The following is a 25,007-nucleotide window of genomic DNA, read 5'->3' on the forward strand; positions in this document are numbered from 1 at the left end:
ATCCTGTATCATTTAAGGAATTCTTTAAATGCTTAGAGTATGTTGCATAGATTTTAAGGATGTATTTGGTTATCTCTTGCGTTTGGAAATACATGTTTTATATGGTAGTGTTCATAAATCACATAGAGTTTTTCCTTTTTAGGTTAAGTTGCAGTGTGGAAATGTGCCTGGGTGTTAGATGTTTTTCTCAGCATTTTACTGAAGGAATAATGCATCTCAGTGCCTAGCTTGACAGCAGTGGTTCTCATCCTTGCCTGTGCATCAGAATCACCTGGGAGCTTTTGGAAATTCTCATTCCCATGCTGTATCCTAAACCATCACCATATCTAGGGCTGGGATCCAGGCATGGGTATTTTTTAAAGCTCCCCAGACAGTTTCAATGTGCAGCCAAGGTTGAGAACCGCTGCTTTAGAATAAAGTTAGAAATAGCATCTTCTCAGATTTAATTACACATGAGGTTGGAATTTCAGTAGGTTTGATTTTCTTAACTAAGACGGAGGAGAATATTTGGCCACCAATATCAGATAAAGAAGAGTTTATTTAGGATTTATGTAACTTATGAAAATATGCTAATTCAGTTAAGTATAGTTTCACATTTTGAATCCGGAATCCATTTAAACTGTTCCCTTTCAGTAATGAAATCTCCTTCCTTTCAGTGCTTTATGAATGTCATGGTTTTAGAGACAAAAGGAACTGGGTCTTACCTTATTCCTAATTCTTTCATCTTCAAACTTTAGTACTCTTTTCTGAACCCTTTGCATAAGCATATGTTTAGACTCCCTATTCCACAAGGGTTTGAGGTAGTGTATACCCAGGGTACATGAAATATAAATTAAATGCAGGGTGAGATAATCAGGAAAACCACAACAGGGGACCATGTGGAGCCAGGAATAAAGCTGCGTTCGTGGCCCAGTGACCTGTATGCGTGTTTACGGGACACTCCTGCAGCCTGCAGGGCACTCAGAGCGCCTCACGTGATGTTTCTGTAGGAAAAGGCAAGCGCTGCCCCTGCGAAGGTCTGTCTCTGTCTTTGAGGCGGAGGAAGTTGGGATGCTTAAGATGAGTGGTCGGTACGGGGATGCTCACGTGCAAAGGAGGGACTGCGACACTGAGAGCCTGACTTTCAACCCTCATGTTCTATGCTAGGCCCTTGGCAGGGCGCTTTATATATAGATCTTATTTCACAACAATCCTATGTAGATGGCGTCATTAAGCTCCTTTTACAGAAAAGGAGGCTGAGACTCAAAAGATACTGGATAACCTGCCCAGATGGTCAAGCCAGTTAGTGGCGTAGCCAAGCCTCCAAGCCGGCTGCGTCTTAGGGTGTGGAACTTCTGAAGAGGCCCCAGCTGAGTCGCATGCTTGTTAATCACGGTTGCTGGCCTGTCCATATTTTTTATAGGAGAAATACTTTCTTGAGGGTACAGGGGAAACAAAGGCCATACAGTAATATTAGAAAATCCCTTAAATAAATATTTAAGCACAGTATTTCTTTTTTTATTTTTATTTTTTTATTGAAGGGTAGTTGACACACAGTATTACATTGCATTAGTTTCAGGTGTACAACACAGTGATTCAACATTTATATACATGATAATTCTAGGTACCAGCTATCACCCTACCAAGTTGTTACAGTATTTTGACTATATTCCTTATGCTATACATCACATCCCGGTTACTTATTTATTTTACAATTGGAAGTCTGTTTATATATATATATATATATATATATATTTTTTTTTGTGAGGGCATCTCTCATATTTATTGATCAAATAGTTGTTAACAACAATAAATTTCTGTATAGGGGGGTCAATACTCAATGCACAATCATTAATCCACCCCAAGCCTAATTTTCGTCAGTCTCCAATCTTCTGATGCATAACGAACAAGTTCTTACATGGAAAACAAATTCTTACATAGTGAATAAGTTACATGGTGAACAGTACAAGGACAGTCATCACAGAAGCTTTCGGTTTTGTTCATGCATTATGAACTATAAACAGTCAGTTCAAATATGAATACTCATTTGATTTTTAAACTTGATTTATATGTGGATACCACATTTCTCTATTATTATTATTTTTAATAAAATGCTGAAGTGGTAGGTAGATACGAGATAAAGGTAGAAAACAGAGTTTAGTGTTGTAAGAGAGCAAATGTAGATGATCAGGTGTGTGCCTGTAGACTATGTGTTAATCCGAGCTAGACAAGGGCAATAAACATCCATGTATGCAGAAGATTTCTCTCAGAACATGAGGGGGGAGGTTCTAAGCCTCACCTCTGTTGATCCCCAATTTCTCACCTGATGGCCCCCCTGCGACTGTGCCTGTCTTAGGTTGTTCCTCCCTTGAGGAATCTTACCCGTCTCTGGCTAACCAGTCATCTTCCGGGGCCATACAGGGAAATGTGAAGTTGGTAAGTGAGAGAGAAGCCTTATTGTTTGAAAAGGTTAGCTTTTTACTTCTTTGCATATTTATGCCCTGTGGCTTCTATGCCCAGCATTTGTCTTGAGGTGTCTTTACCACTTGGAAGAATTATGATACTCGGTAAATTCGACATGTGGCACGAGTTCTATTTAAAGGTTGTGATTAGGTAGGAAGAAGAAAAGCTATAGAAGTAGCAGGCGGAAGAAAACCTGGGAAGACTGATTATTTCTTTGATGTATCTTCTTGTAGAGTAACTTTAGCATCAATAGGTTTTAAACTACTAATTAAATTGTGCACACACATTAACATAATAGGAATATAGTTACATAACCAAAGCATACCTGTAATTACCAGCCATCTCCAGTGAAACCAAGAAAACCAGTTAGGCACCTTAGGCATTTGTGAAAACTTATCTATGATATGGTGGATATTGTCCAACTGAACTTGAACAGTCTGAGAGAATTCAGATAAATTAGAACAACCCATTCCTGGGGACTGTTCACATCCCATATGTTCTTTTAACAGTAAATAGTCTGTGGTTGTAAGATTTTGGAGCGCTACACTTTGCACTTCTCCTAATTCTTGGTTGAGTTCCAACAGTATAGATCCAGTCAAATTTGTTGTTTTACTGTATGCACAGGCCAGCTTAGATATCTCCTTCATTCCCATGGCAAGTTCAGGAACTGGTGGGATGAGTGCATCTACAACTGAAGCACAGTATTTCTTAAAGGGAACATTGTGTGTGTGTGTGGCAGTTTTTTCCCCTCCCAGTCAACACTATTTCTGGAAGGATACCCAATTTTTGTATCCCCCTCCAAACCGGGTATGTCACATAGAGGCCCGTGTCATGCCCTGGGCTGGCCCAGCAGCAGTGTGGGGGCCCCCCTGGCATGATCTGCCTTCTGCCCACTTCGCTCCCGGCAGGGGGGCTGCTTTGGCTGCCGCTTCGGTTTTAGCAGATGCCCGGGCTTCCTCTTTGCTACTCCATTTTAGGTGGGTTTTCCCACCCTTGTGCAGTTTCACTTGTGACGTGTTTCAGATGGAGCCGCATGAGCAGATCCGGCTCTGGAAGCCACAGGGAAGGTCAAATGCTGTGCGACAGCTTGGTCTGGCCCTTGGTGACCCGTCTGTCTTATTTATCGAGACTTCCCGGGGAGCCCCTGGGTTGTCTTCCTTGACTGTAGGTGTGCCCAGTGTGTCAGCGGGTTTCAGAGCTCAGGGAGTTCCTCCCCCTTTCCTGGTGCTTTTCTCACCCTTTGAATTTTTTACCCTTTCCTGTAGTTGTGACATTCAAACTGCATTAATATCATACCCACTTCCTCCCCTCTCCTGGGGCCAGCTGCTGCGGGGTGGCGCCCCAGGCCGTGTCCCTGCCGGGGTCTCCCCCCGCCTCCCCGTGGCTGCTGGTGCTCCTCCCTTGCTCATCCCTCCGCCCAGGGGCCCCTCTGCCTGCCTCCTACTGCTTTGCCACCGTGAGACTGGCTCTGGACCCAAGGCATCAGTGTCAGTTGGAAGCCTGTTAGAAATGCAGACTCTCAGGCCCCAGCCCAGACCTGCCGGATCAGAATCCGCCTTTCCCAGGGTGCCCAGTGATCTCTGTGAGCATCAGGTTTGAGAAGCGGTGCTCCAGATCACCCTGATTCCCGGCTGCATCCTGGTGATGGGAATAGCCTTTGAACCCGTTCATTCTGTAAGAAGAATGGCATAAAAAGGTTTTTTTGTTGTTCTCATATCCAGTTCATTCATCTTTGGGGAATACTTGCATCCTTTTTAGAGAGAGGAAGAAATGAGTATGCTCGGGAATCAACGGTTTTGCCTGTCCCGTGAGTGAAGGCCGGGCACGGAGAACTGTGGGTAACGTGGCTGATAGACTTTTCAAGGAGGGGCTCAAACAGCATTGCTCATCACTGGTTTGAAAAGAAACGGAGACAGTAGTTCTGCCAAAAGAATATTTAATTCAAGAAATACTTACATTTTTCAGTTTAAAATATAAAAAAAGTATAAAATTTTCTTAATTTGGGCTTCAGTAACAGCAATACCACAGACTGGGTGGCATATGGTCAACAGAAACTTGTTTCTTACAGTTCTGGAGGCTGGACATCGTAGTCAGGGTGCCGGCTGGATAGGGTGGGGGCCCTTGTGCAGGCTCAGACTGCCCCCTGCTTCCTCCTGTGGTGGGGGGGCGGGGCGCTCTCTGGGGTCTCCCCAATAAGGGCACTAACCTCATTCATGAGGGCTCCACCTAGCGACCAAACCCCCCTCAAAGGCTCTGCTTTAATACCATCAATGTTTGAATTATGGGGACACAAACTTTGAGACCATAGCAAAATAAAAACATAAATTTTGTACCTCTCTAGAAGGCAACTAAACAAAAAGTTTATATATACATGAAAAGAAGGGCAGATAGGTAGAGCGTCTAGTTCTTTCTTACTTGCATTTCTACCCTGTTTGTGGCAGTATTACCTACAGGAGTTCAGCGATGGCGTAGGTCATGTCTCAGGCAGAGCCAGAAACCTTAGGGGGTTCTGTCATGTCTTGCAGCGTGAGAGGCTGTGCTGCGTGGAAAGGCTGTGCAGTACAACAGGTGGTGTAGGAGCGGGGACTCCGACCGCCTCGCCCCCCTGGTGAAGAGGGACCCCGGGGCAGCAGGAGGAAGAATGCGAGGTTATGGGTGGTCAGACGGATACAGCTGCCCCGCTGGGCCCCTCCTCTTCTTTGATCTGCCCTTAGGCTGCTCCTGAGGGGTATTAGTAGGGGTGGTATCTGTGTCCCCCCTTTTTTTCTTTTAAATTCCCAGGTCGTTTAAATGTCCATTTGGTACGTCTAGGATCTGCAGTTTTGAAGGCGTAGAATTTGGTGTGTTATATCCAGAGGTTATCTAAAAGAGTTTCTCTGTCTCCCTCACTCTGTCTGTCACATAACACACAACACACACACAGTTTGCTCACTGGGATGTCAGGGAACCTGATACTCTGAATAGGAAATGATACTGGCTACTAAATGCAATGGGCTAGAAAATGTGTTTTTCCAGATTCTGTCCCAACTTTGCTTCAATGCAAAGGATTTCCTTACATAGGAATATTGGTTTTTTATTGTGCATGGTGATTAATGATTTACAAGTTTGTACTTAGGCATTCCTTTACATCAGATACAAAGCAGGGAGAGTATAGAGCACACTTACTTTCAAGAAACATTCTCATTTCTGTGAACAACGGGGGCATCTGTTTAAACTGGACCCTGCTTAAAGCTCAGGGCTTCCAAGTGGGACAGCCCCACCGTGAGCAGATGCTGGTGACTTGAAATAGGAATGGCCTGGGCAGTGTTCCATTTCTGCTTTACAAGCATCTTATGGTATCAAAACCTAACACCACAAACAGATGGAAACTGGACCTCAGGTTTCAGATCTTGTTCAAAGGACAGGAGTAGCCAAATTGAAAAGTGTCAGATTTAGAAAACCTGTCACTGGTTAACTGGATGAGGGATATGAAGAAGGGAAAGTGTTGTTATATAATGAAAAGAAAACAGAAAAAAATAGTAATTTTTTTTTTTAGGAGTTTATTCTTGGTAAAAAGCACTTAGGTAAACACTTTTATTATGGTGTGTGTATATGTTACATGTCTTGGTATTTTGGCCAAGTCATCGGACATATAGGGCCTGGGTGGTTTGAGGATTGAGTAGTAATTAATATATGCAGATTGCTACACAAATGGAAATATTCTGGCCAGGAGATTTTAAGTTAATTCCAAGTTAACGAGATGTTCATTATTATTGAAAATATTCATAGGCTACATAAAAATGCTTTCCTTTCATCCTAAATACATAATAGCATAAATGAGGTTCCCTTGATGGCTTAGGTTATTCTTAGAGCCTTTGGGCATCACCTTGAAAGTGAGTTACCCGTCTGGTACCTTTGGCTGAGGGTTAACACTGACTGGGGCTTTATAGGAGTCCTCTGGCAGTAACTTGAAACACACTGCAGCAATATGAACGTCAGTATTGCAGAAAAATGTGGTTTAATGAAGTTGCCCGTTTGTTTGATTTCAAAGCTTTGTTATTTCATGTCTCTCTCTAAAACTACTCTGCGGCAATGTTTCCTAAATGATGACCCACAATGCATTATTTTCCTGCACTGTTCATGTAGATTCAACCTGACAGTTTTATTTCCTGTAGGACTTCCCACAGCCTCTCACAGTACTAATATTCCCTGTGACTCTTTTAGAGTGAGGTGTAATATCTGATGTTTCCCAAATTTATTTCACTTTGCCTCCCCACATGTATTTTTTTCCCCCCCTTGATGAAATATCAGCCGTGAGATAGTTTGGGAAGTGATACGCTTCACATTTTCACATGTATCTTCTCATTTACCATCGCAGCGGTCCTGAGAAACAGAAAGAGTTTAGTTGTCCCCTTTTGGGTAAGGGGAGAGCTGAGGTCCACCAGAGCTCAGGCTGGCCCCGGGGCCTCAGTCCCCTGATTGCTCACCCTGTCTTTCTTCTGTCTGTCAGCCTTCAGTTCAGGTAGGAGGCACTTAGTCGTGTAGGGTCAGGCTTTGTGCAGCGTGATATGCTGGTCTCAGGTCCTTCTGTCCTGTGGCTGGTTCCCCTATGAGAGTTCGTTCTCATGTCTCTTCTTTGAACTAGGTTCAAGCAGCCCCCCAGCTATGCTTCTGAGTAGGAAAGGGGTCCAGGGAGGTACTCCACTGGGGTTCCCTTGTGTGTTTTGCTTTCTGATTTTCAGTCCGTGGTACTATGTCATGTTTTGCTCTTTATAGAAAGAAATTCAAGCCATGAGTCAGTGCAGCCATCCCAACGTTGTGACGTATTACACCTCTTTTGTTGTAAAAGATGAACTTTGGCTGGTCATGAAATTACTCAGTGGAGGTAAGTGGGTTTTGTCATCGTTTACCTGCGTTTTGTTTGTTTTTTCCCCCTTGGTGTGAGCCAGCATATTAAAACTTTAGATTTGATCCATTCACTCCTGTATTTAAAAGTTTTGCTTGGTTTATTATTTGCCTAGAGAATAAAGTGACATTGTTTTCATTCTGTTTGTGCACTTGGTAAGGGAAAGCAACTCTCTTGAGCCTCAGATCACTGTTATAAAAGCCACTGACTATTTCATTTCTAAGGTACTTTCACATTCCTATGTTTTATTTCTTTCCATCTTTTAATATCACTATTTGATAGGGAATGATAAATCAGTTACTTTGTACTTAGACTGTGGCTAGTTCCTGTTTCAGCAATTCACTTTCCCTATTTCATATAATCTGGATAACATCCTTGAATGGCAGGTGTCACCATCCCTGTTTTTCAGAAAACACACCAAAGCTCAGGAGTCAAGCAGCCTGGCCAAGGTCACACACATAGTGACTGTTAGTGCTGGAATTTGTGACTGTAGACCTGTTGATTTACAAGCTATGCTATGCTGCAAATATTACAACCTTCACTTTACAGACCTGAAAATTAAAGTTTAGAAAACTCAAGTGATTTCCTTTATAACACCCAGACCACCTACATCCCTCACTCCTTAGGTATCTTTCTGAGACATGAAGTAGGGTTTAGGAGCAGAGAACATTTTGTGGTGCCTTGGACAGAGCCAGAACTGGCATAGCAGAGTTCATATTGCAGAGCCTGTTTTAACCTGCAGACCTACTTCCAGCTAAGGCTGAATCGGGGAGGCATCTGATTTTTTTTTGTAAAGGAAACCTTCTTGGGTCGAGCAGAGGCCCAGAGAGGGGATGAGGAAGGCACTGTGATTGCCTCTGGTCTACTTCTGTAGGTCTCAGTGGGGAGCCTGGGCGGGCTGAGCTCCGTTCTGTTCCCAGTCCTGTCAGTCCTGTTAGTCTGTGTTTCCTTGAGTGCCTTTGGTTTTGAATGAAAATGGGAAGGAAAAAAGAACAGGGAAGCCTGCTGGAGCCCAACCGCATGTTGAGTGCTGGGACTGCCATGGAGTTCTGGGAAGATGGTGGTTTGTCAGTAAGATGATCTCAAACCTAGTCTCTTCTTGTGAGGTTCCATCAGCTCTGAGGAAATGAGAATTCTGGTGACCCGGGATCCTGGATAGCCTCAAATATTCTGCTCAAGCTGAGGATTTTGCTTTCTTTCTTTATTTTCATTCCAATTAACCTTTCATAAGCTTTGGGCTTTTCAATGTCCTCTTGCCTGAGGACTTGATAGAACATTTCATTGTCCTTTTAAAATAATCCAGTTTAGTTTCCTTGGGCTTTAGGTAAGAAACAGGTTCCCACAGGTAAGGGGAATGTAGGCAGATGTGAACTCACTCATTTTTCTTTCAGCAAGCCAGAAATGCATACGTGTTGGTATGGTATATCCTTATAAGATAAAAATCAAATGGTTTTGGAAGTATCATTTTCTAAGTTATCCTAAAATCCTAGAACCATTGAATAAAATAGCTGTTTTGTTTCTCTCTGAGGGGAAAAATATGAATTTGTTTTCTTCTGTAATATTCCATCACATTAAATCTCTTAATGAGAGGTGGGTGGCTTGTCTGGTACAGTCATACGTGATGGGGAACCTCAACCCTCTTGGCTAATCGGAGAGTCAGGAGCCAAATTCCGGTGCTGAGGTAAGCTGTGTGTTAACTCTTCAGAAATGTTGAACCCTCAGGTAATTAATGGCTTTTAAAATGACCTTAAAGTTTGGAATATAATTAATATGTGTTGAAACATGAACTCACAGTGCCAAGGATACTAATCTGTTTATAGTAACAAAGAACTCTATTTATTTCTTTATTATAAGCCTGTACATTACGCATCAGGTAAATGAAAATAAAGATTGCCTAGAGTGGCACAGAGGACTTGTTGGGTGCCGAGCAGGGATCCAGAGGTGACATGCCCTTGCCCTCCCCTCCCACTTGTGCTGTAGGCGTTAGGGAAGGGCTGTGCTTCTCTCTCTCGGCAGTTCAGTGCTGTCTGTCCTCCTGGTCTCTCCTTTCTATTTCAGCTCAGACATCTTAAGCCCATTTTTGAATCTATAACCAATTTTATGTCTAAATCGACATAAACGGACTAACCCCGAAGGGACTCTGAACAATCTTCTGCCTCCTGACCCAGAATCCTTCTCATTAAGTTCACACTGAAAGAGCTCTCACCAGCTTGGATTAGTGTTTCTGGTCGCACACTTGCCATGTAATTGTCTGTATGCCTTGGGAATAATTGCCTTAGCTAAGTGAACAAAAAAAAATATATAGTTTGATGTTTGCATTTAATTTTCTGAACAGTGGCACCCTATCCTGGTAATGTGTAATGAAAGTGCTTACACAAATTTTTCAATTCTTCTGTCTGTCCACTTAGGCTCAATGTTGGACATCATAAAATACATTGTCAACCGGGGAGAACACAAGAACGGAGTTCTGGAAGAGGCAATAATAGCAACGATTCTTAAAGAGGTTTTGGAAGGTTTAGACTATCTACACAGAAATGGTCAGATTCACAGGTATGATTTCTGCAGAGATGTTTGAATTCAGCTGTTTGTATCTTTAGTCCTAGTTTGTAAAGAATATTAAGGAGACACCTATTTCAGGTAGGTATCCACATTATTTCTAACAGCGAGAGGCTAAATAGATGGGGGGAAAAGTACTTAGGAAAGAAATAGGGAATCGATTTTGATGGATTATTTTGGTATCCTCAGGACTGGCTTATCTACTTTCTCTGAAATAAGAACAAAATATAAAAAGTACTGAGTAAACTCATTTAAAAACCAGTTAACATACTAGTCTTGAAGTGTGCTCAGTTGAACTGGATAGCATCTCTAACTTTCTAATACAGGCTGAACAGTTCCAAACATTGTATTGTGCTAATTATTTCTGGCATGGCAGTGAGAGGGAAGGACGCAGCACTAATCTCATCTTCTTTGTGACATAAAGTGGGAATTCCTTAAATAGCCAAATAGCAGAGAATATGAGTGCTTGATGTTTCTTTTCAAATGGGTTCATGTTACTTGGGCTCTTAGGAATAATTGCAGGTAAATAACTATCTTCTAGTAATATTAATATTGTAATTCCCCTGCCTTGAACTATAAGTGAGCTATATATATATATAATATATATATATATATATATATATATATAATATTTACTATGTCTTTCAATTATTAGAAAAAATATTACTTTAGATAGAAACTTATAAATCGTAAATTTTTCTTTTTTAAGTGTTATGATTTATATATAGTGAAGAAGTTCAATATAGAATATTATAATTAGTATTTATAATCAGTATCCCCCCAGAGGAGATACTGATCAAATCCATTGTTTAAGGCGCTGGTGAGATTTAGAAAAATTATACCACAGACACTTTTAAGTAGCAGGAACACAACTCTACTTAGAATGGGCTTTCATTCTTGGTGAAATGATAGTATTGTGAGTTTATGGACAATCTCTAACTCTGTAATGTAAAATAAAGAATCTACTCACCAGTGATTTAATTTAATCTGGATAATGATGTCACATAAAATATGTGTTACTAAAACACTGAGCATCCCCTAAGAGCAAAGTATAAAATTGTAATGTACTCTTGTAACTATAAAATCTGTGATATAATTTTAATATTTATAAAATAACAGTTATGTTGAACAGCTGAATTATATGACAGTTTTTAAAAATCTTTCTGAGTGAATTAAAGCAACATAATATCTGTACCCCACAATTCATTCTCCTTTTTTTTTTCCTAATAGGGATTTGAAAGCTGGTAATATTCTTCTGGGTGAGGATGGTTCGGTACAAATAGCAGGTAAAGCTAATAAAGAAAAAATCCTAACTTGTTTACACAAGTATCACCATTTCAAGGAATGTAGAATTGTTTCTAAGAAATTAATAAATGCATTTATTCTGTTTTAAGAATGTATCTGAGCTGCTCTGTTACAGAGTATTTGGATCTGGGACTGAACATGTGTCCCTATCATTTTGATAAATCTTTGTTAGATCATCCTATAAATAATGCTATTTTAGAATATAACCTTTTGAGAAAGGACAATTTTACTTTAAATTTTATTGTTTTTGGCCTTTCAGATTGAATAAGGGTGATCTTTACATACCTGCAAGAAAAGCACTGTTGAGAGGTTTTTATTTTTTGATGTGTTTGGAAGTTTAAAGCATGGTACACATGAATTTAAAACCTTTATTTCTGAAGAGGAGGCTGAAAGACTTGTGAACTCTTAAAGCCTGTGGTTTATATTGCTGTGAAAATGACCTGCGTGGCTGTCCTTGACAAAAGGGAGGTCTGGAGGGGCAGTACGGGCATCCTGAGGGCGTGCCCCAGACCAGCACCTTCGGTGGGCAGAGCCGCTCATTTTGTTACTGTTCCATGAGTAGCCAGAAAGGCCCGGGGCGAAATGCAGCCCGTTCCTCAGCGGGCCTCTCAGCCATCGCTGCTTTTGGCGTCTGAGGCCCAGTCGTCCTTGCCTGTGCTGGACTGTCCCTGTCCTCGCAGCATCTTCAGCCTCTGGCCTCTAGACATTAAACATCACTATAGCACGTTCTAGCAACATCCTTGCTAAGAATCACTGATTGGTTTTTGCTGTTGACGAGTGTTGAAGTTTACTCCAGGTGTTTAATCAGCCTGATCTACTGCTTTTTTTTGGGTGGGAGGGGAAGATTTCTATCTTCTAGCATAGGGTCTTTGCATATCTAGTCCTTAGACCAAAACGATCACAGTCCGCTGTCCCAGTCTCGTTTCTAGAGAAATATGAGCATCTGGGGTTATTAGAAATGTGAGAATCCAGCAGAAAGCAGACACACCCCCAGCACAAAGGAGAAACCTTGAGTCATCTCTTTGATTCAGTGTCTGCCCCTCTGTAGGTGCTGGAGAACCTGTTGGGTGATGTCCTGGCCTGTATGACGAGGATGATGCTGACTTGTTTTCTCCTGTGTGACTTGGGGCAAGTTATTGCAATCTCTAAGCCTCAGTTTCCCCATTTGTTAGAAGATTTCCCATGCAGTTAAAGATTCAGGCCCCCGTGAAGTGCAGCATGTTTTGGGGAGTTGCAGGAGAGAACCCAGTTTGCAACCAGCAGGTATTTCTATATGTAGGCATTTTTTTCAGTTGTCTAAAAAGATATCAGAATAAAGGACCTTAATCTTTAGGACTCCAGTGAATAGATATGAGTTTTTAATTTTAAAGAAATATGCCCATTTGTAACTACTTTTTTATTTTCTATTTTTAAAAGGGTCTTCCAAATTGTACAGGTTTCATGTCCTATGAAACCTGGATCCACTTCTGCTTATAAGGTTGTTGCAATAAGTCAATAAACGTGAGAAAGGGTTGGTACAACCAAAAAATAAAAATGGGCAAAAGACAGGAACAGACAATATAGGTTTATTGATTGGAGCATTGTTTGTGATAGCAGAAGGCTGGAAACAACTTAGGTGTCCCAGTTAAATGGGGTATATGGTATATCTACATTATGGTATGTATATCTCCCCATCAACTATAATGGAAAATGAAAAACTCTCCATATACTGACATAAAAGAGAATTCCTAGGCTACCTGCTTGAGTGAATGCAATCAGGTGAGATACAATGTATATATTATATGTACCTTTTATGAAAGAAATGGGGAGAAATAATATCTCTGTATATTTGTACAGAGAAACACTAGCAAGATAATTGGGGAGGAAATTATATAATAACTGCATAGTGCATGTGTTTTATAACATTTTGAATCTGGAAGCATGTAAAAGTATGATCTAGCCAAACATGAAAGGAGATGACTCAATGAACATAATCAACTCTCAACAGCTCAGAGCCATGTTTATGCCTTTTATTATGAAAAAATTCAAACATAGCCCAAAGTAGAGAAAAATAGGAAGACCCTCCTGTACCCGTCACCTGGCCTCGGTAACTGTAGGCCTTCGGCCACTCCTGCTGCTTCTGTCCTCACTTCAGCGGCTCTTAGGATTCACGCTGAGTTTTGTTCTTGAACCACTGAAGTTAGCGCCTTACGTATGTGTATCTAGTCCTTACTCCAGAGAATGGCCCTTCTCCCGCGGGCTAGGGACATGATGGAGAAAGCACCTCAGCTAAACAGAGACAGCCGAACAAATTGTGGACAGAAGCTTTAGACTGTCCAGGGCCAGAGCGCTCTAGATGTGAAGAGGATAAGCTCTAGCGTCCCCGGGCTTGGTTACAGTTCCCAGGTCACTACCCAACCACGGTCAAGTCACTCAACCTCTTGAAGACTGAGTGAGTTTCCATAAAGGGGGATACACAGTTAACCCACCTCATCTTTCATCTTCTCTTGTGAAATCACATGTAGCTCTTCATATCCGGGCCTCTCAACGGCAGCCGGCACGTACGGGGCACTCGGTACTTACCGGTGGTTGTTAGGGTCACTGTTACTACTGCTGCTGCAGTCATCAGGGTCACCCCGAGGCTCTGAGGGGCTTTAGGAGTTATAAAAAGATACTGCTTTTTAATTATGGAACTTGGACATTCACTTGTCATTAATCTTGCTCTAAGATGATACGGAAGTATAGCTAATTTTCTCAGTTTTGTGCTGCAGTGATGATTTCTCACCAAGAGGGTCAAATGTGAACTGACCCTCTGCCTCTGAAATGCGAAGTCAGGTCAACCCCTGCCTTATTCTGCCACTTGGTACCCTGCCAGCCACTTCATCCCATTATTCTTGTCAGGTTAATGACCTGAGCTCCTCCTCTGATCTCGTGCGGGTTTTCCCATGTGTGTGCGGGTGGCCGTGCTGTGTGTAGCCCAGGGCGCATGTGCCCTGTGAGGGCTGCTGGGTCAGAAGGGCACGTGCAGGAAGTTGCCACCTGGGTTGTGCTGAGGATTAAAGGAGTCACTGTGCAAAGTGCTTAAGGCAGCGCCTGGCACATAGTGAGGACTTTGTGTACAGCCGTTCTGGGCTTCCCCTGGCATCCATTCTGTGTATGCAACCTCCTGCTTTTGTAATAATGAACTGGAATTACCATTTCCTGGATTGTCATGTGGGTTAGTAGGCATTTAAATGTGCACTGTCCACTTCTCTGGAGCTATAACTTTTTAGGCTTCACATTTAATTTCTTCCATATCCTCTGACCTGAGCACAACATTGAATTCAGTAGAGTATTAAAAAAATTTTTTTTGGTCTTAACTATAAAGTAGGGTTATTGATTTAAAAACATTTTTGTAATGTTTCCTTGGGACAGGTAGATGCTGCTGCTATTTCTGTTTCACAGGAGTTTGACTTTCTTGGTGAGGGACTGTCTGCGTCCTTTGCTGGCGTCTGGGTCTGGTAGGTGAAGCCGTGGAGGCAGGAGGAGAGTGAACAGCAGAGACTCGGCAGCAGAGCGAGGCTTTCTCTTTGTTGTTACCTGTTATATTTGGAAGAAGAATACATTGCTTTATTTATTTAGGCTGTTTATGCCCTTTCCCTTTATATCTTTATGCTTTTTAGGGACAGTTTTTGGAAATAAAAGTGAAGCAGGGGAGAAGTTTGCATTATTTCTTTGAATGTAATGTTTGTTTACCTTGAGAGTATTATTATGAGCCTTTTTAAAAAAGAGTGCTTTTGCTGTTCTAATAGAAAACAACAGTTTTTATTTAAGTAAACCACTCATTCTACCATATGTATATTCTCTTTCTCAGAACTTGTTGTTAGAAAAGGGAAAATTAAGAGGCCTAGTTGAGACTGTGAGAAACTCTCACCTTATATGCAACTAACAAGTGTGGTGACTAAGGTGACCAAGGCTATTAAGCTGGGTTTTATTCCTAACAGTACCAATTCTGTGTGAATTACATATATTTCTAATGACTGCAGATATAAACTCAGTAGCTAATGTGTATGAGTGCTTCCTGGGCCCCAGGCCAGCTTCCCCGTGCTACTGTGTTGTGACTCAATTCAGTCCTCACCATAGCCCTATGGGTTGTGCCCATTTTCCAGATAAGAAACTAAGGTACAGAGAGCGAAAGTAAATTGCTCAGGTCACAAGTAGGCTTCAGATTTGAGGAGTCTGGCTCCTGAGCCTGTGATCCCATGCCTGTGGAATTTCCAGAAAGAGAACCCTAAGTCTAGATTTAAATGACCACAGTTTCAGATGGAAGACCAATAGCAATTAATTATCAGCTCTTTTACATCTTTGCGTAAATCCGTTCCACTCTGGTGCCAGGGAACATGTTCAGCACCTTTTTCTTCTGCTACTTCAAGCTGAGACACACATCACAGGTAAGGTTTCAGGGAACAGGAGAAGCAATCATCTTAGGTGTTATTTGGTGCAGAATTGAGCACTGTGGTGTAGCCACACTCTTTTTGAGACTGGAAAATTTCAGATTCGATGTAATGAATCAAAACCCGAGGACTGCCTACTCATAGTTTAAAAGAAAATGCTTCATTTTACTTACTATTGTGTCTTCTGTGCTCAGAGAACCTACGTGTGTGACATTGTCCCGATAATAAATTGGATAGTAGACCTTGGTGAATGTAGTTTTTGCTGCACTGTGTAATGGGAGTGGCTAATTGAGAGTCAGGCTTTTGCCGTGGCCTAGCATTTTATTTCCATTCTGATGCTTTCTCATATTGTGAGGAAGAGCTTTGTGCTTTGGCAGGTGACTAAGCCTGTTTGTCTGGATTTATTGAGAGAGAGTATTCTAAGCAAACAGAAATTCATATAAAACAAGTCACTTTGGGGTGATCACTGCAAATGGGATTATCTTAGAATTCTTTTAATAGTGACTGACCACTCTGAGTTACATTAAAAAAATGTTGATTTCAAAACATTTTGATTTCTGAAGAACTTTTCTAGAAGCATCCTGCTACATTGTATAAGGTGGATCTTATGCTCATTTTCACTTACTTTTTGCCTTTTAAGCCTGCATGTATATGTGCGGGAATGTGAATTTCCTATCCCTAGCTCTCAGTAACAGTCCAATCTGGTACTGAGCTAAGGCAGCCCAGTACTCTAGAGAGTCGTTACCACATCTGTCTCAGTGTATCTGAGACCATCCAAATCAAGTTTACAGCTTTTCACTAAGGCGAACTGGTATGACTTTGGGTGATTTTCTGGGAGGGAGATTATCTTTCTTAGTCGGTCTTTGAATACATTTCCAGCTCCTGTCTGCATCCTGAACAACTGAAAATCCTATGACTAAACCTTAGGCTGAGAAAATATGCTGCCAGACTTACCTTGCTTCCAGCACTTGGATATTATTCTCAAGAAGCCAGAGGAAGGTGTGCAGGGTAGTGGGGTTTATTCTAGAGCTGCCAGATTCTTTCATCCTCCTTTTGTAGTTCTCTGCCACTGGCACTTTGATAGGGGAAGGAAAGGGTATTTGTATGCTGTAGAGCAGAGAAACCACTTGAAGCAAGGTGATAATGGTGTCCTGTGTGAGCTGGAGGTAGGCTCTGATTAATAGTAGGAAGCTCTAGAGGCCCCTGAGGTGGCCAAATCAGGAAGCGATGATGGCATTGTATTTATGGGTGCCTTGGCCTAGAGCTTACGCTCCAACACCAGACTGCTGTAGTTCACATCCTGGCACCACTCCTTTTAGCCCCGTAATCAAGCTAGGTAACCTCTTTGCACCTCAGTTTCCACATCTGAGCAATGAGAAAATACTAGAGGGTTAAAGGAGTTTACACACCTGCCATTTTAGGGTTAGTTTCTGTTGCTTTTGTATTGAAATGGGGGTGGTTTTCGTTATTCAGGGTGTCATAAGATCACAAACCTGTAGGCACCCTGTCTGACCTCATGCATATCATTTTGCCCTTCCTTATTTCACCCATCAATTTCCCCAATATGACCAGAGTGAAGATTCCACAATGCAAGTCTGACCATGTAGTTCCCTTGCATAGAGCTGGGAATTGCTGCTGGTGGACTAAAGCCCAAACTCCCTAATATGGCAGATGACGGCCCTATTTTTCTAGTCCCATCGGCTGGTACTTTCTGCTTCACTTCTTCACAATCCCCTTTCTTTTTTCCTGGTTAATTTCACCTTCACACCTCATTTCAGGGCATTCTTTCCTCGCGGAACCTCTTCCCAACCTTCCCTCCAGCCCCCCACCATCAGCGGGTTAAGCATCTTACCCTGGTGGCTAGGAAGTGCCCCAGACTCACTCCATCTGGATGGCCTGTTACACAGTGCTGAAATTGGGTCACCACATCCCCGTCTGCCCTCCAGATGATAGACATTCCGTGTTGTTCATCTTAAGACCCCCAGAAGTGCCTGACACATAGCAAGTATTCATGGACTTTTGGTCGACATGCTAGACCCGTCTCAGTGGTAAGAGGCTGCAGACGCAAGGCAGAGCTGAATGTCCAGACAAGTGAGGGTATGTCTGCTTAACAGGGAGGTGAAAATATTTAAAATATTTAGGGATGAGCTAGTGCAAATTTCTAAAGCTGAAAATAGTTTTCTTTACAAAATTTTTCAGCTTTGATTTTAGGCAAGCTCTGACTTAGCAGGATAGCAATGAAACGATTAATAAGTTAAAAGACTGAAAAGTTGGCACACTCAGAAAACAGCCTGCAAGTGCAAATTAAGATCTTTGGGGGTTTATAAAGTGCATTACAGCGAACCAAAATACATGTTTGGAGTTTTATAATCATGCAAATTATGGCTTAATGAATTATGCCAAAATCCACATATGTTAGTTTAGCTCTTTCTGTTTGTTTGTTTAAGTAAATAAGGACAGCAAATTAATGTGGTTCCCTGAATCTTGGGATCTTGACAAATCAAATGGTAACAGTTGGTGAAACCTCCTGAATGAATTAAGAATTCAATACATTCTGGGAACTTAGTTTTGCATTCCATCTGTATACCGTCGGCGAGAAGTACTTGGGGAGACTTTAAGTAGCTTCCCGTCCTTTAACAGCTGCTAACCATGGTTTCAGCGACAATTTAAGGAAGTCTCCCTGGGCGAACACACAGGGAGAGTCACTTTGCCCGGCCCCCGGAATATTCCCTCGCGGGGCACGTTCAGCTGCACGGAGGACAAGACTGAACTGCAAGGAAGAGCGTGCCGAGGGCAGGAGGCGGATGGGACTCAGTCTTCTTGCTTCCCCCCTCTCTCTTAAATTTTATATCTTACCACAAACTGCTGGGTCTGGAAGAGCAAGAGTCTTTGGCCCGAGAGCAGAGCAACCCAACTCAATTCTTCGCCGGGCAATTAAAAAAAATTTTTTTTTTCTGTTTCCCAGAACTTCCATTTGTTATAACAAAAGAGGGTGCTTTGCTGGTGAAAAGGTGAACATGAGGTGTTTGGGTTCCATACGTTTTAAGTGGTTAGTTGACAGATATTTACCGACCATTGACTGTGTTTCAGGTGTCGTCCTCTGAGCTGATACAGTGGTAAGCAGGGGGGACATGCTGTCCACCATAGTGGAGTTCACAGGTCAGGGGAAACAGACATTTGTTTAATATCAAATTTAATTTCAAAAATTTGTAAGTGGAGGGAAGTATTTATACCTGGAGAATCTAAGTTATCCACATTAAGTAGTTTGATAAATTGTCTGGGGGATGATTCTTAAATTTGTATTATAAATCTGAAAGATTTGGGAGAAGTGTTTTTGATCAGTAACATCTTTTAAGTTACTACCTAAATCATAAGTAGATCAGAGTGTTTTAGGAAATTTAAAGAATGAACATGTATTCATATTCTATGGGATATGAATTTAATGCGAGATCACACAGAGTATATTTGAGGGCACAGTGTCACCTCTAAAACGAGGTTCTTGGGCTCTCACATTTTCTCCTGACCCTAAAAGTTGAATACAGAAAAAAACCCTGCAATCCCACATCCCCCGACAAACGGCCCTTCTCACAGTCCTACCCGCTTCTTTTAATGGCAGCTCCGTCCTTCTGCTGAGCAGGCCAGAGGGCTGGTGCTCCCCGGCCCTTCTCTTTCTCTCATGCCTCTTGTCCCATCCAGCCTGTCAGGAAATCTGTCTGTGAACCACGGCTCACTGCCTCCCCTGTGGTCCTCTTGGTCCAAGCCACCACCTGTTCTTGCCTGGAGTGTGATGGCAGCCTCCTAAGAGGTCCTCTCCTGTGCCTGTTCCTCTGTTCTTTACACAGCATCCAGAGTGATGGTATTAAGCTAAGTTGGCTTCTATCACGCCTTTACTCAAAACCCTTCAGTGCCCTCCCATCTCTGAGTAAAGTCCAAATCCTTAGGGTGACCCACCAGGCCTTATGAGATCTGGCCCCTCATTGGCTTGTGGACCTCATCTCCTACTTTTCCCTTTGCCTGACTCCACTCCAGTCAAACTGGCCTCCTTGCCGTGCATGCTTCTGCCTCAGGACCTTTGCATTGACTACTCCCTCTATGCTGAACACTCTTTATCAGTTCCTCCTTCAGTTCTTGGCTCAGATGTCACATCAGTGAGGTTTTCATGGTTCTCCCGTGGTAAATTGTGGCCCCCAGTACCCCATACTCCCTATCACTAATCTAGTTCCTTTCTTATACATGTCAGTGTATCTGTATCAGTGGTTCTGAAGGTGCGATCTCAGACCAGTGGTACCACTGTCACGTTGGGAACCTGATAAAAATGCAAATTTTTCTTCTGTTCCACCTGCTGAGTCAGAAACTCTGGAGATGAGGCCTAGCAATCTATTTTAAGAAGCTTTCTAGTGATTCTAATGTACATACAGTCTGAGAATCACTGCTGTATATTTTTGTTAGAAATTTTGTTTATTATCTGTATTTCTCTCTCCTCCCCACCCCTGCCCCAACTTAAAGCTCAGCAACTTTAGGAAGGGCATATAGTCCCAGTGTTTAGAACTGGGAATGGCACTTAGTAGGAAGTCAGTACTGAATGAACACTGAACTATGTAGTACATTTAGATTAAAGGAGTACTGAGGAGCAGAGTTCAATGTATGATCCTCATATTTTAGTGACTCTTCAATGTTAAGGGTTTTAATGTGAGGTTCTCTTCTTTGCAGATTAAAAAAATCTGAAGATTCTTTGAAGGTTGTGTTAGCCCTGACTGATCCTTCTCAAAACTTTGTGGAAATGATGTAAATTGTTGCTTTAAATACTGTGGCCACTGGAATCATGCTATTTTAATCACTCCCATAGGGACCATCTCTTGAAAGTGTACAGATGGGTCATTCTGGTTTATCAGAACTTCTGATAGTAGAGCCAGTTGAGTATAGAGTTGTATGAAAAAGACCACCTGCAGGTATATGAATATTGCATTGCAAATTTAGACTTATTAATATTTGATCTAAGTTGCTTGTGCCTGTCTTTGCGGATATGGGCAGCCAGGAGCTCCCATTGACTTCAGAGCATGCCTGTGGCTTGGGAAATGATAATGCCTGTATAATATCCTTCCTGGTGTCCTTACAGGAGCTCTGTCAGTTCAGCCAAGTAGGTCTTGGTTAAGGTCATTCTGAAGGTCATGAAAGCCATCCCTCTCAGATCTCCTGACATCACTTTCAGTCCTTGGCTACTTCCTTGCCCTTAGCCACTCCCTTTCCCCCTCCCCCCTTGCATCTTAACTTTATGCCTTTTGACAGTCCAGCTGCCCTGGGCTCAGTTTTTGCAGCTGTAAAATGAGGAAGGTTGACAAGACTTTGTCCAAGGACCTATCTTGCACCAAAATGTTTGAGTTGGACCATCATTAAAGACATTCTCAGTTCTGTTTCAGAGCATTCGAATCACAATCTTGGGCATGGAAGGCAGAGTAAGCTAAGTATCTGTCCTCTGCCTACTTCTACTAGAACATCTTTAAATATATGTTTCCTACCCCTAACTGGGGAGCTAGGGAAAAATGGATTTGTGATTTGGGGATTATCTGTGCTTTTTCATTGCTCACTGCAGTTATCATAATTTCATAGAAAGTTGATCACTAGCGAGTTCTTGGCCATGGCTACCAATGGACTTGAGAAAGCTGACCTTGTACCTTCAGGACAGGTGGTCCAGGATTAATGTTCCAGCATTCCTGGGCACCTCTCTTCTACTGCTGCCCTACCAGGTGTGGCCTCACTTCTCACCACAAATTCACGTGTTTTGGGGAATGGTTCTGTGGCTCTGACCTTGGTGGGCAGAATTTCTGTGGTTTTTAAACTAGTGCCCTCCTTCACACTGTGCTGACTGTATTAGCCAGCTTAACCGTGAGCCGAGTGTAAACTGACATCAGCCACCACTTACTCTTCTGTCCTTCTGTCCCTTCTAAGCCTGTGCTGTCCTGATTGTGAGAACGGTCGAGGAGTAGGGTGTGAGGGGCAGCTTATATAAGTGTGTGGCGTTTTTACCAAGAATCCTCCTGTTGAAATTTTCCTGTAATTTGTCTTGTATCATTGTGAAGTGATGTTGGTTCCATGTTTAAAGTGCAAACAAGTGCTAACACTTCTCCCTTGTAAATAAGACTCTAGTGCATTAGATGGAAACCTATTGCTGGCAGTTTTGAGAGCCTATGCCTACCACAGGAGATGGCAGTCATGGGAAGGTTTTGGGTCTTTGTGTTTCTTTTATTTTGAAAGCTAAAACTCTATCTTTAGGGAATAAAAAGATGATGTCTTCTGATTCCTTTCCTTCTTTTGCTGTCAGCAAAGGCTATGAGATTGTCATTCTCTGAGGTCTCAAAAAACATCAGAACTGCCTTTCCCTCATTAATAGATGGGAAACAGATTTGTCCAGAGCAGCTGAGAAGTGGCTCTCCAGGGCCCAGACTCAGGAAATATGGCCAGTGGTGTTTCCTGACAATGAATGTTTGGGTCACGTGTTGGGGGCAGCTGCCCGTAGAGTCAGAGAAGGCCGCTGAGTACTGTGTGCTCACAAGGAATAGACGGAAAGCAAAATCAAGAGTCTCGTTTGGGGAAAGAGATTGGGTGGAGAGGGAGGGTTCCAGAGAATGCTCCTTGGTTCTGTCTGGTCCCTCTTGGGGTGCTAGCCTCTCGTCACCCCCAGCAGGACTGGAGGTGTGTCCCAGTCTGCAGTAAAGCGGTATATGACTAAGTGATCACTAACAGTTGATAGAGGGCCAGCATATGACTGACTTAAAGGGTGAGCAGATTCAGGGTTATTGCTTTAATAACAGTGTTGTCACCCTCACATACTTGCATGTCAGCGCTTCTCAGCGGGAGAAGAAGGAATGGAGTAGTACTACAAACCTCTGTGCTGAGAGTGGCACCCGCAGCCTGTCCCCTCTAGGCCCTGGCACCTCCAGGGAGCGGCTGCTACCGATGGACTGTTAATAAGTGTTATGATTAGAGATTATTTTCATGTATTAAAAAAAAGATTTTTTACAAATCTGAGTATTCCTTTCGTGGTGTGCCATGAGTGTGAATTTGCCCTGCTTGGCACAGTGGGTGCCGTCAAGAGTCCCTAAGTCAGACAGTTCTGTGTGATACACATTTTTAGTATTACACCTTGTGCTTACTGTGTCATACAGTACATGAATGCTCGTACATAAACACCGTTACCCTGCCACTGTCTAGCCACTCGTGTGTTTCTCTGCATGAAGAAGGGAAAGATGGGAGCCATAGAGTGGGCTGTCCTTGGAGGCCTTCCGGTCCTCCTGACTCATGCCGAAACCCCCTCCAGGAAGACTTTCTCGACTGCTCTGCACAGCCAATCAACTGGGGATCTCGCTGCCATGCACATTCTGATTTCATAGTTCTGACGTAGGGCCCAAGATTCTGCATTTCTCAGGGGCTCCCAGTTGATGCTGATAGTTTAATTAACAAGGGTCTAGACCACACCGTTGAAGATACTTCTCTCCTTTTTTTCCTACAAGTGTATTGTTCTGCTTTGAGGTTTATGTAAGCATAGCTCCAAACAAAAACGATTGGCAAAACAAGTGAATCGGACTCTAATCGCAGTGTATTTTTTTCCCCTTGAGACACCGGTGCACTTACTTGTTTTGATTTGTGCCCCTGGCATTAAAAGGCATGCTTAATACTAGAGCTGTTTAAAACTGCACAATTGCACTGTGTGCTAAATGGTCTCCTTTCTGGTTTTTACCAATACCTTTTGGGGATTGCAATGACTTTGGCCTCTAACGCAGTGGGTAACCCTTACCAGGCAGAAATATGAGTAGATGTGGCTGAACTGGGGAAAGAAAGGGGACTGTAAGAGTTAAAAGCTTTCGAGTGCAAACAGCGGAGGGCTTGACTGGCAGGAGATTAAGCAGCACAGACAGTCATTCTCTCATAACAGAAGTCTGGGGCATTTGGGTCCAGGGTTGATGCAGAAGCCCGGGGTATCACAGGGGTTGTGGGTCTTTCCTGCTTTGTGTTCTGCATCAATGTATGTCGGCCAACACCTGTCCCTGTGGGCTGCCTTTGCTGCCAGCAACACCCACCCCCGTGGGCTGCCTTTGCTGCCAGCATCCCAGACAGACGGGGGATGGGGAGCAAAGGAACCTTGTAGGGTGGTTCTTCTCAGACGGACAGTCTCCCCACAAGAGCTTGCACCACGTTCCCCAGGAGCTCCTGGGCCAGGACTAGGGCAGATCCCCAGCCCACCCACTGGGGAGTGCAGCCAGCGCTGTGACCGACTTTGATTAGTAGAATAGTCCCCTGAGGGCTGGTAGGGAAGAGTGGGGTGCAGGTGTTGGGTGTGCTACTGACAGATGTGCCACAAGGGCTCCTGTTATTGAGAACCTACTATGTATTGTGCTCCCTGTTTTATGCTTGAGAGGCTGTTGCTCAGAGAAGTTCCGTCAGCAGGGAGTGTCCTTGGGATTGCACACAGGCCTGTTCGGTTCTGAAGGGCCTCCTAGCTGTGGCAATGCAGCCCCTTCGTGCCCTCCGTCGGCACCTCCCTGCTCTTTGGTCTCATGGGTTGTTGGTGGAAACTCACTAGAAACCGTCAGGACCCCATGGTGTGCCTCTGAACAGGGCCATGTGGCCCACACTGAGTGTGTCACTATCTGGACACACTTAAGAGTTACACTCAAATTCATGTATGGAAACCCCACTGATTTCATAGTTCTGACACAGGGCCTAAGATTCTGCATTTCTCAGGGGCTCCCAGTGGATGCTGATAGTTTAATTAACAAGGGTCTAGACCACACCGTTGAAGATACTTCTCTCCTTTTTTCCTACAAGTGTATCATTCTGCTTTGAGGTTTATGTAAGCATAGCTCCAAACAGAAACTATTGGCAAAACAAGTGAATCGGACTCTAATCGCAGTGTATTTTTTCCCCCTTGAGACACCAGTGCACTTACTTGTTTTGATTTGTGCCCCTGGCATTGCGAATAGACCATGATTCGCAAAGGGGCTTTATTTCAAGAAGGGAACGAGCCCAGGAGGTGTTGACAGCCACTGTTTGAGGTCTTTCCACCTCAGCGCGCCGGACTCTGGGCCTCCTGTTGTCCTGGTTCTGCTGGGTTCTGCTGAGCACAGCACAGGCACCAAGGCACGGTGTCCCCCTGAGGACCTGAGGCGTCCCCTCTGCCATCTCCGAGCCAGCACTGCACCGCGCTCTCTGCCTCAGTTTGCAGGGGTCCCCAGTAGGCACACGGATGGCCCTGCCCCTTCCCACTCAGACCTGGCTCATAGTGCCCAGAGGTCACAGAAATAGCAGGGCTCCAGGGGAGTGAAAAGGTGTTTCTATTTAATTCAAAGACAAAAATAAAACAGGGAATCTGGTAGGAAAGGACAGGTGTAATTAGACATTAAAAAGATGGT

The 25,007-nt window shown here is 43.2% G+C and overlaps 1 protein-coding gene across 1 annotated transcript in view; it reads left to right on the forward strand.

Moving 5' to 3' along the window:
- STK39 (serine/threonine kinase 39) overlaps nt 1–25,007 on the forward strand; it is a 278,894-nt gene that overhangs the window by 66,284 nt on the left and 187,603 nt on the right. The window contains exons 3-5 of the mRNA XM_036884016.2: nt 7,198–7,306; nt 9,736–9,877; nt 11,114–11,169. Of these exons, the coding sequence (XP_036739911.2) occupies nt 7,198–7,306; nt 9,736–9,877; nt 11,114–11,169 (307 nt within the window). The remainder of the gene's footprint in view (nt 1–7,197; nt 7,307–9,735; nt 9,878–11,113; nt 11,170–25,007) is intronic.

This window comes from Manis pentadactyla, chromosome 8 (assembly GCF_030020395.1).
Source record: "Manis pentadactyla isolate mManPen7 chromosome 8, mManPen7.hap1, whole genome shotgun sequence".
In the NCBI taxonomy this organism is placed as follows: domain Eukaryota; kingdom Metazoa; phylum Chordata; class Mammalia; order Pholidota; family Manidae; genus Manis; species Manis pentadactyla.